This window comes from Haliotis cracherodii, unplaced genomic scaffold, assembly GCF_022045235.1.
Source record: "Haliotis cracherodii isolate W230 unplaced genomic scaffold, xgHalCrac1.p SCAF_6, whole genome shotgun sequence".
Taxonomy (NCBI): domain Eukaryota; kingdom Metazoa; phylum Mollusca; class Gastropoda; order Lepetellida; family Haliotidae; genus Haliotis; species Haliotis cracherodii.
In genome coordinates, this window is record NW_027266319.1 from 23,599,627 (window position 1) to 23,615,061 (window position 15,435).

Sequence of the window (15,435 nt, forward strand, 5' to 3'; positions counted from 1 at the left end):
AGGTTTCTGGCGCCCCCAAGGGACGCAACTCTGCACAGCGAATCGCGGCGCCTTAGACGACTGGTCCACCCGTGCCCCCGATATTGCGTCAGTATTGCTGACACTGGCATATCTTACTCAATCACTCAGGCACTCCAACAACACGGCGTATCAGCCAAATGCGAGAGTCACACCCACCCACCCCACCCAAACAAAGAGGAAGGAAAGAAAATGAAAAACAGGTCACACACCGTCACCGTCATGTTTATAATTCTCTCTTTGGTGAAAGCCCACGAGCACGGGTGTATTCCGTAAAGATTCAATATCATCAGCGTTGAATCCTTGCAACTCAACAATCTGTGAACAGTTGTGACATATTGCAAACTGTTCATTTCAACTGGACAGTTACACCCTACTCATATTACAAGACAAGACTCCTGCTGTGGCAATCGAACCTCAAGGTATGTAGGCTGTGGTGATGCCTGCTTCTAATATCCTATGGTTCAACCTATCACTGCATCATTGTCAAGTCAACACCTAATTTCCCTACGCGCACTCGTGCATTGATGGTGACGTCCTATTGACAAGTGCCCCGTGCAATTCTTATAAACGATTTCACACGCTATTTAAGTTCCGTTCAAGTAAGCATCTCTCAATATTTATATTTTACTGTGGTTTACAAAAGTCACACATCCTTAAGCGCCGCAAACCCCTTTAGGTATTCTAAAGTTCCTGAATCTTTACCCTTTATATTTAATTAAGTGAGGGAATGAGTATACACGTTTCGGTTATACCACGGGTCGAAAGCTCAAAATGATACAGGTCAAAGATGGATTTCACTTTGGTGAAACTCTATAGCTGTGTCTACGTTGCTGATAACTAACCCACCGTAATAATGACGAATTAATGAACGAAACACTGAGATAGGATTCTGGCACGTTTAATTTATTTAGGATCACAAATTCCGGCGATTTAAGTGACTGAGCCAGCGCTCGCTCTCTCTCTCTCTCTCTCTCTCTCTCTCTCTCTCTCTCTCTCTCTCTCTCTCTCTCGGGCAAAACGTAAAGTACAGTTTCTGTAACAGGTGACAATCTGGTGATCTGTAGTCCAAATGCATCAACAAAGTACAGTCCAATATATCCTTTATCTCTTCATGATAATCACAAAAGCATGCGATAAACGATTGCTAGGTGCACTTGCCATCTCCCTTCGCCACAGAAGAGTCTATACACATCAAGCATTCCTGTTCGATCCGCAGCTTAAGATTTTAAGCAGGTAGTCAAACGCCATCTGAAGGATTGTTTGTTTTGAGATCTGCGTTAAAGTTGACAAAAAGAGAAGTTAATGCAAACGGATTTTGATTCTCGGAGGGTGTAGAAAGATCGCTTAGTTGGTAATCTTTGACCGGTGGCGTAAAGGAAATCAAACATTGTCTGGACACGTGCGAGACACAGCCCTCATTGAGACAAGGGTGTACACAATACGATACGAGGAACACAACGCGATGGGATATTGGTGGGAATTTTTGTTAATGGGTGTTTGGGAAGCTTGGTTCTTTTTCTTTATTTTTGAAAGTAATTTGTTCCAGAAAATGCTGTAGAAATAAATTGGTATCACGGTTTTACAACAACATACCAAAATACACGCAGACCAGACAAGGAATGGGCTTCTCCCGGGAAGCGCTGCCTGGTCAAACCCACCCAGAAGTTTTTGGAAAATGTGAAGACTCCCCAACACTGCATATTTCTGCATTACCCAGATTGTCAGAAGGGCTTTATTCATGGCAGCATACCCGGGTACTCTCCCAATTTCAGTCAATAGATTGGGAGGTACCAATACCTAGGCACCGAGAACAATGGGAAGTCGGACAACTTGGTATTTTGAATGAAAGCGTGACATTTCGAAAGCGAGGTCAGCAGCATATTTGCCACGTCTTTCTTGAATCTTGTCAATCACATTAGTATCAAAAGGGACAAAGTAAGGACAAGATCAGGTCTGGAGGCTTGGATAGGTCTGAGGCTGTAAACGGGCCTATTGCAAAGAATTTTGTATTGATAATTTCCCATGACATCCTCTACATATTATGGGTCGTACCATGGATAGACCTCTGTGTCAAGTATGCCAGGTTTTTTTCATGGCGTGACAACTTAATGCAGGGGAAAAGCTCGAAATTTTGCAGGAGGTGTACCACTTGGAACCCACGAGTACCGGTGTTGACAGACCATGAGTGGCACAAGGATGCAAGTCGAACCTATGACCTCTACACAGCCAACTACGGCGCCACAGACAACATGGCCGCCTGTGTCGCCAATACAAAAAGACGCATCGCACACAGGGAATGTTTCTCGTTGACTGTCAGGTGTAGTCTGGCTGTTTTCTATAGAGAAGCCAAGAAAGAACCGGACTATGGTGACAGGGGTTGATAAATGCATCAGTACAGACAGGGCTTTCTGACGTTCCTCACATATACCTTTTAGCTACACTAGCGGTATACAGTTGGCTGATCAACATTAATTATCTCCCTTGGACAAACAACACGCCAATGATGGCTCACTTAAGGCATAGATTTAATAGCGACAATACATTTAAATTATTTGTACACTCGGTTATTTTATTGATACAAACTACATGACAAAAATAACACACACATGCAGAAAAACACGCATGCAATACTTGTGGCGAGGGGCGATAGAAGGGAATTTCCTCTGGCCCACTGGACGACAAAAGTCATAATTTGAACTGAAAATAAAAACTCGTTCCTCCATCTTGAAATATCAAGGGTCAAGGCCATTGGTCTAGTGCCCCGGATGAAGGAAGCATGATGTGACACGTTCTGGTAGCATTTTACTGTTGAGGGCAACCCCGCGTAATTACCATCTGGAACGAGATGATGACAAATGTAAAGCATATTTCACGTATCAACTAATCTTACCCAAAGTGCATCAAACATGGATCTGTTCATACCTAGAGGTGCCTTTCATTTAATACCACAAACAGAAAGTAAGTAACTCAATGAATTGTATGTCTAGATTAAGCCTTCAATGGGAATTTGTTAAACTGAATGAAAATACAGATAACAATGTTATATTGTCATTATCATTGACGCGAGATATAGTTCATATTGCTTATATTATACTATATTGATACTATTATATGATATGTAATTTCCAGTTCCTCTGAATGTTTTTCTTCGGTTTCTTGTCGTGAAGAGGCAGATGAGTAGCAAGTTGTTCGATGCATCACATGGGTACCATGTTTATCACATGGTGTCCCCCGCCGTGTTATTGCTGGCATATTGCTCAAGACGGCGTAAAACCATACTCACTCACTCTTACCGAAAACAAAGTGGACATTTACAAACCTCGTCAAGGTGAACACAGGTATTTTCTCCTGGCAGAGTCAAGGGGCAGTCAGTCGTCTTGATGTCCCCTGAAGAGTACGAGTAATGACACATGTCTATTTTAGTCACATTGAGGCAAATGTGGATTGCATGGTTTTAAATCAAATCATTTAAAGAACAGTTTACTCAACTGCTAACCTACATTTGCAATCAGCACAAAGTGGTCTCACTGCAACATACAACAATAAAAGCGACAAAACCGTTTCAATCATCATAAGAAGAAGTATATGCTTTAAGCATAGCCGGTTCTACGATTCCGGCTACATCATGAGCATGTGATTAGGAATCATTGGACTACCAAGATCAATCATACTGCAACCTAACACAGCCTAGATTCACTTGAAAAAGCAACCTCACTTCAATCTACCACTGCCTAGATTCACGTGAAAAAGCAACCTCACTTCAATCTACCACTGCCTAGATTCACTTGAAAAAGCAATCTCACTTCAATCTACCACTGCCTAGATTCACTTGAAAAAGCAATCTCACTTCAATCTACCACAGCCTAAATACACTTGAAAAAGCAATCTCACTTCAATCTACCACAGCCTAAATACACTTGAAAAAGCAATCTCACTTCAATCTACCACTGCCTAGATTCACTTGAAAAAGCAATCTCACTTCAATCTACCACAGCCTAAATACACTTGAAAAAGCAATCTCACTTCAATCTACCACAGCCTAAATACACTTGAAAAAGCAATCTCACTTCAATCTACCACAGCCTAAATACACTTGAAAAAGCAATCTCACTTCAATCTACCACAGCCTAAATTCACTTGAAAAAGCAATCTCACTTCAATCTACCACAGCCTAAATACACTTGAAAAAGCAACCTCACTTCAATCTACCACTGCCTAGATTCACTTGAAAAAGCAATCTCACTACAACCTATTGCTGAAATATTGCTAATAGCTGTGTAAAGTAATATTCACTCCCTGATATCCATCATGGCATAGCTAGGACACTGCGGATTTTAAAGACTTATTAATCAGGTGAGGGCTGTTAAGAAAATGTCACTGACCTGAAAAGAGGCTGGATCTGATGCAGATGGCGCTGTTGACGCTGACCTCCAGGACGTTATCTTCGTACCGGATGTCGACGTCATTCCAGCCAGTGCCCTGAACCAGTGCATAGAACTCACAATTAGATCAAGGGTACAAAGACTGACAAAAGGCAAACACATGGATGGATGTTCAGATCTCAACGTTATTTTCTCAACTTTATTGCAGGTGTCTGCCTGTTTACAGGGGGAATGTACACAGAAGCACAGAATATGGATAATTTCTTCGTCCTACTCATGCACTGGGGAGTCACTGGGGACGTCAGATGTCTAATTCAGAACAAAGCGAGACAACATACGTTTGTTTGTTTGTTGTTTAACGCTGCAATATTGCAGCTATATGATGGCGGTCTTTAATAATTGAGTCTGGACCAGACAATCCATTGTTTGACATCATGAGCATCGATCCACGCCACCGGGATACGATGACATGCATCAACCAAGTCAGCGAGACTGTCCACCCGATCCCGTTAGTCGCCTCTTAAGCATAGTCGCCTTTAACGGCAAACATGGGTTTCTGAAGGCCTATTCTACCCCGGATCTTCACGGGTCCAGAGATATCGTTCCTACCGATTGTGTCAAGGTGCATCCCTCCCTCGTTGGCTGAACGTCATTTTCGGATTCGAACTCCATCGAGAACTCCCGGGACCACGGCCGGTACGACACTCTCAGCGTGGGGGGCAGTCTGTTGACGTCCGAGCAGCCGTTGTGAATTACAGTTATCTCCGCTGAAGGGTTGTTGTCACAGGGCTTGAACCGGAAGGTGATGTGGAAAGACTTGCCCAGGGTGTTGCTCTTAAAGAAAGGGATGGCGACGCTGGAATCTTGGAACAAGGCACAACCTCCGCCAACAGCGGTGTGGTCTTGGATGACGCGGGCGTTGTCGGCGTTGGTTCGTTTGAGCCAAAGACCACGTGACTGGTCCTCGATGGCCTGGTCAAAGGTCATGTTCAACATCACGAGGCATGGTGAAAGAACAGCTGTGAAAAAAAATAGATATTGGAAAAATACTGATAACATTGAGGCGATACTTTTAGTTAAGCGGTCGACTTCCTGTTTACTGACTACAACCAAATGACAAGTTTGAGTCACCTATAGAGCACTAAAACAGTATTTCGAGTGAGTGGGTGAGTATGGTTTTACGCCGCATTTAGCAATAATCCAGTAATATCACTGAGCTTCAAATATTGTACCAATGTTGGGAATCGAACCCTGGTCTTTGGCGTGACGAGCGACAGCTTTGACACTTTGAAATTGAGGATACAGTATGGGGCTTCTTTTCGGGACATCCATATTTGTGTAAAGCACCCAATTCCTCCCATCCCGTGATGTAACCATGGTTATCATGCAATGCCTGGATACCTCACAGCAAACTAACCCCTTGTGGCAGTCCATGTAATTACTCAATCACGAAATATGCATTTGCAGCATTCCAAGTCTTAAGATTGATTAACTGCTCCGAACTCTTGTCGTGCCACTTTTCTCTAACAATCGTATAGGTTCTTACAGAGGTGGGACAGAAACATATCTGATTCAATTTTTTTTAATAAACTAATGGGTCAGCTATCACTACCAGTTCTCTTTTAAGGGTTGGTGAGTGTGCTTTTACTCCCCTTTTAACAATATTCCAGCAATATCGGGGGGCACAAGAAATGGGCTTCACACATTGAAATCTTTAAAAATTAACCACAAGTCTACCACCCACCACCCTACCCTTTCAGAAACTTTTTCATTTCACATGTCCATTCAAACAAGATAAAATAAAATAACGGGTTAGATATTACTATAAGTCCTCATTTTAGAAACACTTACATTGCACACGTATATATCTAAATAATATCATTTTCATATCGAAAAATTACCTGGCACCTTTTTTGGGTAAATACGATATAGAAATATATGAGGCATATATTGATTCAAACTGAATGGAGAAAATGTGCTTGCAGGACTTGTCTTTGTTAGAGACAATATATTTTCGGTCACTGAAATCAAACATATTTCTTAGAATGAAAAAACAATTATTTTTCCTTCATAATCAGGACCTTTACAGAATATCAAATAGCCGATTCTTTAACAGTTGCAAGAGGTGCAGATAGCGAAAAAAACATATAGGGGCATGGTGTCCCATGAGGGCCACGGGTGGCCCAGTCGTCTAAGGCGCCGCCATTTGCTTTGCAGACTTGTGACCCTTTGGCACGCCAGAAATCTATGATTGTGGTTCGAATCCAGGTTCGCCCGGATTATGTGTCTATGTTTGTCAGCACCGTACCAGTGCTCGTAGGTTCCACCAAAGTGGTAAACGTCTGAGGCATGCATCACTTCGGCCTCTCCCCCAACATCAAGCTGACGCGCCATGATATAACTGTAAAATGCGGCGTTTAACCCATCTCACCCAATCACTCACTCATGTCACCCCTAACTAGGTCCTACCTTGACTCTGGTCCACCTTACGAGGGGGGAAGGTCCTATCCGGGCCCCACTCACACCGGCAGGTGTTCTGGTCCCACACAAGTCCGGTGTAGAAAGGCCAGTTACAGTCTTCTGTGATCCAGCCGTTGTCAGTCTTCCTTGCGTACATGCTAGGGTTCTCAGGGTGGGGTTGATGGAAGCCGCAGTTTGGGCCCTCCGCCCCTGGGTCTTCATTAGGGACGGGCGTTGCAGGTACAGGGGTGGTGGTGGCTGGGGCAGGGGTGGTGGTCCTCCTGTACCCGTCTGTACACTGACAGGCATCCTGGTCGTATATCTGGTACAAAGGACACTCTTGGTCGATCCATTGCGACCTCCAGCCGTTCCGGGAGAAAATCTGATAGGCGTTTTCCTGAGTTGGGTGAGGCCGTTTTACTCCTCTGCGGCATTCTAAAAGAAACATTGCTTGTATTTACTGAAGACACTTAAACTCAGGGGCAAAAGAAACTATACCTCTCAGTTTATTTTATCATATATTTGATTTTTAAGTTAGCGACGTTATACCAAAAATAATAAACTGTACTTGCGCTGAGTCAGCATGGTTTTATCTAAAATAATATAATTTGATATAATACTTTTAAAAGAAATGATAAAGAAAACAAACTATTGATGGGTATTTTTGAAAATAAATAAATTTGCTTTTTTTCACCACAAATTTACAACATTAGAAACATGGAAAAGGTCATGTGGTTGCAAATTCATTGAACCGATTTAGATTTACACAAAATTTCCAAGCCACAGATTATTTTTTACAAACTGTAGCAGTTGCAGGAATGGCTAAATAGACTTAATCAAATTTAACAAGAGTTTTTTAATTTTCAATTACATAAAAACAAACTCAGTACACATTAATTTCCCCTCAGTGTAGATATATTTTCTGGAACAAATTATTTTCTAGAAAAGCGATAAGATCAGATCAGTGATAAGATGATATATTTAATAAATGGGTACGTGTCACATGCCCCTCGCCACTATGCTTCCACAATAACCGATTATGGTTAATAACATACCGTCATATTTACATTATATTTGAGGCTGGACAGAATCAATATTTACATGCATATTTTATCATTTACATAACTTTATGACACCTTTTCGAGAAGTACTGGCAATCAATTCAACAGATTTAAATAGGCTAGATTTTCTAACAGAAAAAATAAACGTTTTAAACGTAATGAATAATAGAAAATTAAGATAAAATGATATTCTTCCTCAATTTTGCTAACATTATTGTTCTTACAAAATAACCAATATATCATCTCCTTTACAATACTTATATATACCAGTTTCAATTCTAAGCTTATGGTGTGTTATTCTTAAGGTGGAGATTTATCTTATTTTATTAGAATGCATTACATCTAAATACATTTCACATGCAAATGTATGTTTACTATAATTATACGAACAAAGCAGCTTGCTACTACCTGTTACACAATGGTAACTCCCTGTAATATTAAAATGCCATTTCCTTGTCAGTTTGGTTGTGGTATTAAGAAAAAAGCTGCATGGCAGCTATGAAACCTTTAAGCATTTAATCCTGTACCGCTACCAATTCAAATGAATCAATAACAAATTAGCTGTATTAACGGAGGGTTATAACGAAGTTTCTCTGTTAGATTCAAATTTACAGCTATCGATGAAGCTTAACAGTTTTTGAATCAGTAAGCATGAAACGGAATCATATATGAAAACATGAAATTATGAAATTACCATTATCATGCTTAGCAGTACAAGTCCTAGCGACTACACTTTATTTGTTAGTATCGGGTTATTAGCATCAACGTATTTATTGCTGATATACATGGAAGACAAGATCACCAGCGTTGAGCTGGTTCTTACGGAATGTTATTTTTGTGTGTTTGTAAGTGCTGTTAGTCCCAAATATACATATTTTGGCATATGTATTTTGCTCTGGTTCATATCACACGCAATATTAATAAATAAAAACAATTATGAAATTGGAGAGTTAAAACATTTAAACAATGAAACAAACTCATATGTATAAAAACGATTTAGACGGACTATGATCTATTTAGTGTCATTTCGTTCCGGCTGATTTGACTTTTGGTATGTTTAATTATTGAACAAATGAAGCGATGATTCTTTTTCTCAAACGGACGAAAAGCTATGTTATCATGTACCAACCCATACCAAGACTCAGCCCTTAAAAAATAAACGCACTTACCAAAATAATAACATAAATTCTTATTGTTTCTCTGGAAGTAGTAAATAGTATATATTCGAAGCATGTTATAAAAGATGTATACGTACAAACTCATTAACAACTGTATCAAAAGACCACCAGAAGCAATGAAGTCAAACAAAAACAAATATCCATCTGGACCCTGTCCAAACTAATGATCTTTTACACTTACCCATATCACTCAAAAACAAAACAAAATCTATTATCACCCGCTTGTGGAAAAAAAGGCAAAGCCTACTGTAGTTAACAAAATACTTACCATTCAAACTTTGTCCCCACGTAAGCACGACCAATACAGTCACCAGGACACAAGACAATTGATTCTGAAATGCAACAAAACGGATCGCATAAAAAATCTGAGAAAAAGACATGAAGCCTTCATATTTCATATAAATTAAGGAAAGATTAAGTTTGTATATGACTGCACCGTTGATGAGGAATAGCTGTATCCAGTAGCATCAGGAGACATGTTTATATTGGGGTTTTATTCAAATAGACTAGCCCAATATCCGTATTCCAAAAGTGAACAGTTTCAAGTTATTTTTTTGGTCATGCAATCTTTACATGTCTCCAAGAGACAAAAAAGGATGGGTAAAACCAATCTAAACATTAAGTGTCTCTATCACACCTGAAACACAACATAGTCTTCATAAAAATACAGTATGATAAACAAACAAACGAAGAAAGAACCAATTACTGATAACTTACAAATTTACAAAAATGTTATGAGGCGTATTCAGTAACGTTAGTGATATAATCACAGTATAGGTCCGCTTAAAGTTGCGATACGACTACATACCTTGTACATAGTTATGCTTCCAGTGTTAAAATAAATTAAATAAAGACTGAGAAAAACTCCTTTCTTTCGTTTTATACTCGGTCCTTCGAGCGTCCTGCGAAAGTCAAATTGTCCGAAGGTGGAAAGCGGCTTATGGGTGATTTTCTCTACTAATTGATATTTACATATCCAATATCTTTCGCGTGGGCAATCTCAGTTTGACCAATGAAAGGCCGTGTTCGTGAGACTACGTCATGAGGTCAAAACAACTTAGAAAGTTGCGTGCCCAGAGAAACGTATCCTTCAAGAACACGCTTGTTTGTTTGTCATGACTACCTTGAGACATCACTGATACTCAAAAGAGCAGAATAACTTGTGCCTGCGTTCATAAACAAACTTTACTTATTGTCTTACGTGACTAAACGCCATTAGCACTTTTATGCATTTCTTTCTTCTAAAAATATTGTTTATAGATGAATAGACTATTTTTAATATTTCTTTTTGAATATACACTCAGAAATAAAGGAATATAGCTGATGAGAAAGTGATGATCATTGTTTAAAACAATCAACTATGGAAACATTCTAACCACAAATGATATGTGCACTTACATATCAGTGTTACACCATCCTAAATAGCTAAATGACAGACTTGTTATATAAAACTGAAACCTAATCCTCAACTTATTCTAGTCATAATGCACAGGTACATAAACCAATACGAGAAAACCGCAGGTACATTTGAACTAGAAATGGTGTACGTCTAGGCCTTATAACAGCCAGGGCGGGCAGTTACTTCGTTCCTCAAAAACAAGCCTCATGGATTAGTGATGGTTACTTGCGTTTTCTGTTTTATTTTCCTATTTGAACAACGTCTTCTTTCCTTCTCAGCAGAGTAGTGTTATTGTTTGTCCGAAGTTTAAAATTTCTGAGACAAAAATGTCTCCCTAAACAAGCTAAGTTTACAAACGGATATGAGTTCGCGACGTCCAGTATACAGTGATATTTGTGACGTTCCGGCAAGAGTCAATGTCGTTTGTGTTGTCAAGATGATTGGATAGGCAGGTTAGAACGTGTCCCTCCACGGGTTGAGAAACACAGCATATATTATTTCAGAAGGTAATGTCAAAAGTTGCGGGTTCAAATGTATTTTTGATGTTGTACGCCAGCTTAGCCTATAGCAGAGTCCTCACTTACGGCATACACACACACCTGCAGCCAATACGGCGTAGCCACACTTCATATACCTTAAGGGAATAAGCAGTTTCTACACGTTTTGTAATTGCACTATTTTAATTACTTTTGTAAATTTTTAAGAAAGCCGTAAATCAATAGAACGTCGCTTTTCAATTCTCTGTGCAATGTGAAGACCGTCAGTTTAATCCTTCAATTAGCATGTGCGGTTTTTTGTAAATTCTCGCATACCAGAAAGGAAGAGCATTGAAAGAGAAAAACTACAGCTGAAATACTACCCAAAACGTCAGTTAAACCTATGCCCAGATCATGCACTAGTGGAACCGGACAAGAGTAAATAAATAGGTTTCCAAGGAGATAGTTTCAGTCCCTATCTATTAATGTTAACAACAGAAGAATTAAACGACCGTTAAACCTGTAACCAGATCATTCACCTGTGCATCTTGCCAAAAGAGACTTGATAGGTGGTGTTCAAGGAGATAGTTTCAGTCCTTACCTATTCATGTTAAAAACAGAAGACAAAAAGCGTCAATGTCTAAGGGTTGAGAATCATGTTCTTTCCATTTTGAGTTGATGTTGCAAGTAGAAGTTCCCGTAACCCCAAAGAAATACATGTAAATGTTTCAAAACTTTCAGCTTGGAATGTACTACATTTTTATAACAAGTTGCGACCTTTCGGATAAATACTTGCTTGTTTTATAGTAACATGGAATATGCATGACACTTAATTACACACCACTCAAAACAGAACACAACTAAAACGTGTCAAAAATTACATTTATTGGCAATATGAACGGTATAAGTAATATATCACAGAATATTTTAACATTTAGCTTGAGATGAAGCATTCACAGGTTGTTCGACTTAGACTGAAATCTAATCATTTTCTTTAAGATCAAAGTGGATATAAAATATGTTAACATACATTATCAGAACCTAAACGAATGAAACATAAACAAAAGAAAATTGTTTGTAATTAGTTTAAAAATATAATATATAAAAAAAAAAAAACCCAAGTAGTTTTGCTCAATATGTGTATGAAATAAATTGTCAGATTAAAGTAAATATTCGTAAAATATTACAAATTAAGAACAAATGTATACATTCCTCTGTGGTTAGTAAAACGAATTGGTTACAAAATGAAAAATACATTTTGAACTGAATAAACGCCCTAGGTAGCCCATCCCTTTTAAGATTAAAGGTGCCCTATGTAACAAAATACATCACTTACGAATAAACAAAAACATAATTGTTCGGATTCGAACAATCATTGTATTCTGCAAATGGTTATCTGTGCTTCCTGGCCCTCGTTGCATAAAGCGACGTAAGTGCTACGACTATCGTAAGTGAGTGAGTGAGTGAGTGAGTTTGGTTTTACGCCGTTTTTAACAGTATTCCAGTTATATCACGGCATGTCAGCTTAATGTGGGAGGAAAGCCCGAAGTGATGCAGGTCTCAGACGTTTACCACTTCGGTAAAACCCAAGAGCACGGGTATGGTGCTGACAAACCTAGAAACATAATCGGGGCGAACCGGGATTCGAACCCACAATCATAGGTTTGTTTGTACGCAGTAACATTAATGTCTCCCGATTCCAACGACCATGTCTATATCACAGAAAGAGAAAGCATCGTCAGTTACATTAGAATGTTATGCGATGATCACATTTGCCTCATGACACTAACCAATTACAGTAACAATGCTGCGGCAACATTTAATATTATTAAAGAGTTTTGTCGATGATCTGTTGCTATATGCGACGTAAAGGTAAGTCACTAAATATTTGATAATCTGATTTCGTTTTCTTCCGATTTCAGTGTTGATCTGAATGTAACAGTGAGTGATCATTTTATTGTGGTTATAACTCATCAAAGAAAAATTATTAATACAAAATAAAAACTTTCTGACTGCTTTAATAAGTTCATTTTTACACGGACGCGCCAATAACCAAACATAATATTCTTAAGTATTTGAATGGCATTTAGAAGTGATACGCATAAGGAAGAGAATTTATGGATATCAACTTCTTTATTATGAGTGAGTGAGTGAGTGAGTATGGTTTTACGCCACTTTTAGGAATATTCCAGCAATATCACGGCGGGGGACACCAGAAATGGGTTTCACACATTGTCTGGGTCTTCGGCGTGACGAGCGAACGCTTTAACCACTAGGCCACCCGACCGCCCCCTTTATTTTGCGCAACACGTTTTGGAGTCTATACCTGATAAAGGAGTAAGAACATACTCCGAGCTGTTGTTCCTCATAATAAAGACGTTGACATCCACAACTTCTTCCTTATTATATTTTTACTTTTGGATTTCCGTTAGTTGATCCGTATGTACTGCCTAATACATGTTAATAGCAGGGGGACTTGTGGTCCCAAATCCTCGTGACTGTACATTTACATGTTGTAGGTTCCAAATTATAATTCCCGGGCATGAAATTTAAAGTAACACCCGCCTAATTTTAAATCACACATTCAACTTTACTTTAAGGCAGTCGCTGCTCGTCGGAACTTTCCCTTTAGTTAACGATTCTGCAATTCCCGTGTCATGAATACGTAATGTAACAATGTAATATTAGTGCTATTGTAGCACCTACACGTTAGATCATCTGACTTCTTTTGGCACATAAAGTAAAATACTATGTTTTTGTTTTAAAATAATCTGTAAATATCTCTGGCAATCACTCATGGTATTTCGCACCAATGAAGCAGTTTCACGAGATGTTTTATACTTGATAAAATATACTTTATATACGTAATATACTGCAAAAATAAACAATAAAACTCAACAAGTTTCTACAACATGAAAACCTTTTTCATAAAAGTGGTACACCTTCATAACAAATACCTGGGACATAAATACTGTTTTCATAAATACATTCATAACACCGTTTAAACGATAACAAATCTCCGTTTGATCTCACGGGAGAGTGTCACTGAAATGTAGTATTAATTCTCGAGGACTGTTGGCTCACTGGTCCTCTATTACAACAATAGACATCAAATATAAATTCCTAAGACAACAACAACGCGTTTATAAATGCGGCGGGAAATATATGACACCAAAACTGACATTCCGCTGAGGTACAGTAATAGGAGTGAGTGAGTATAGATTTACGCCGCTTTTACCAATATTCATACATATACCCATGTGGGAATCGAACCCGGGCCTTCGGCGTGATGAGCGAACACTTTAACCACTATGCTACTCCATCGCACCTAAAGTAATAGGTAAATATATTACCAGTAACAAATATTTTTTTATAGGTGAACATATTAATTTCACGTAAATGGATCTAAATTTTCTAATCCTAACTTAAAGATCTCAGAAGGAAATTGTTAATTTCGGTTGACCTGATATTTCCATGCATAATAAGACCACTGAGCATTGTGTCCGACAGGATATACATGTACGTGACGTCCGTCCAGAAACTCCACATTTGATTAGTTATATTAACAGGTGAAGTGATTACATTTGTATATTTTTTATATATGTTTTCTTTTGTAGATAAAAAGGGTGCCAGGATCGTCTTGCAGATAGAACGTTTCCTCGCAACATCGAAGATCCGGGTTCGATTTTCTTCACAGACAAAATGGTAAAACCTGCTCTTTGATTCCCCATGTTGCAACAGTATTATCAGAAAGGAATACATTCACGAACTCTTCCCTATAAGGAAACCCCCTAAAGTACTGAGAATACACTGCAAGGAAACACTGACTAACATCAACGAGATCATTCTTTAGGATTCCAGCATCACTCCTCGTCTCCTTAGAACCAGTGGCAAGAACAACTCATACACAAATATCACACACGCCAGTAGGATCTAGCAACAACACACTCTCTTGCAGAAACTCGTTTTATCTTCTTTGGGGGTATTCTGTGTGCGCGTGAAGGTCAAGAATACTTGTTCCAATGTGGTTTGGTGAACTGAATAGTCCTCAACGCTGAACTGTGACTTGGTGTTCTCCATCAGACTGAACACCTGTGCCAGTCGAACGCTGGCATCCGGAATCTGGAAGTGGGCGTAGCCCTGGTGGTCATCGAACACCTGGGCGTGGGGGTAGTTGGCCTTAATGAAGGCGATTAGGGGCTGAGTTGGGGCGTTTGTCAGTCCATTGTCCATAAAGCCCATTCTCGCTATCAGCGTGTATCCCTGACCAAACTTGTTCTTCAGATGTTGTGGCGTTCCCAAGCAGACGAAGCGGCCATTGACCATGATAGCTATTCTCGTACACAGAGCATCACATTCCTCCATGCTGCGAAAAGGTACAAAACGCTCTTAGTCTAAACCTTTAACTTATGGACATAATGACCTGATAGATGTATATGTCATTTTTCAAACTAAAAA

General features: G+C 39.2%; 2 protein-coding genes across 3 annotated transcripts in view; both read right to left on the reverse strand.

Moving 5' to 3' along the window:
- Positions 1-2,771: 2,771 nt before the first annotated feature.
- On the reverse strand, positions 2,772-9,919 carry LOC139446319 (uncharacterized). Its single transcript, XM_071227667.1, has 7 exons — positions 9,911-9,919; positions 9,371-9,434; positions 6,873-7,298; positions 5,013-5,422; positions 4,404-4,500; positions 3,341-3,408; positions 2,772-2,856 (listed from the first exon to the last, which is right to left on the reverse strand). Exons 1-7 carry the CDS (start codon positions 9,917-9,919, stop codon positions 2,824-2,826), a joined length of 1,107 nt encoding a protein of 368 aa, XP_071083768.1. The 3' UTR covers positions 2,772-2,823.
- Positions 9,920-11,871: 1,952 nt separating this feature from the next.
- LOC139444828 (phospholipid-transporting ATPase ABCA3-like) overlaps positions 11,872-15,435 on the reverse strand; it is a 50,084-nt gene continuing 46,520 nt past the window's right edge. For both annotated transcript variants that reach the window (XM_071225807.1, XM_071225806.1), the window contains exon 20: positions 11,872-15,343. In XM_071225807.1, coding sequence (XP_071081908.1) covers positions 14,911-15,343 — 433 coding nt within the window. In that variant the 3' untranslated portion in view covers positions 11,872-14,910. The remainder of the gene's footprint in view (positions 15,344-15,435) is intronic.

Coding starts and splice junctions, on each gene's coding strand:
- LOC139446319 (XM_071227667.1), bottom strand. Junction 3,409..4,403: donor CAGATCCAGCCTCTTTTCAG/GTCAGTGACATT, acceptor CGTACTCTTCAG/GGGACATCAAGACGACTGAC. Junction 2,857..3,340: donor CCTGTGTTCACCTTGACGAG/GTTTGTAAATGT, acceptor ATCTCGTTCCAG/ATGGTAATTACGCGGGGTTG.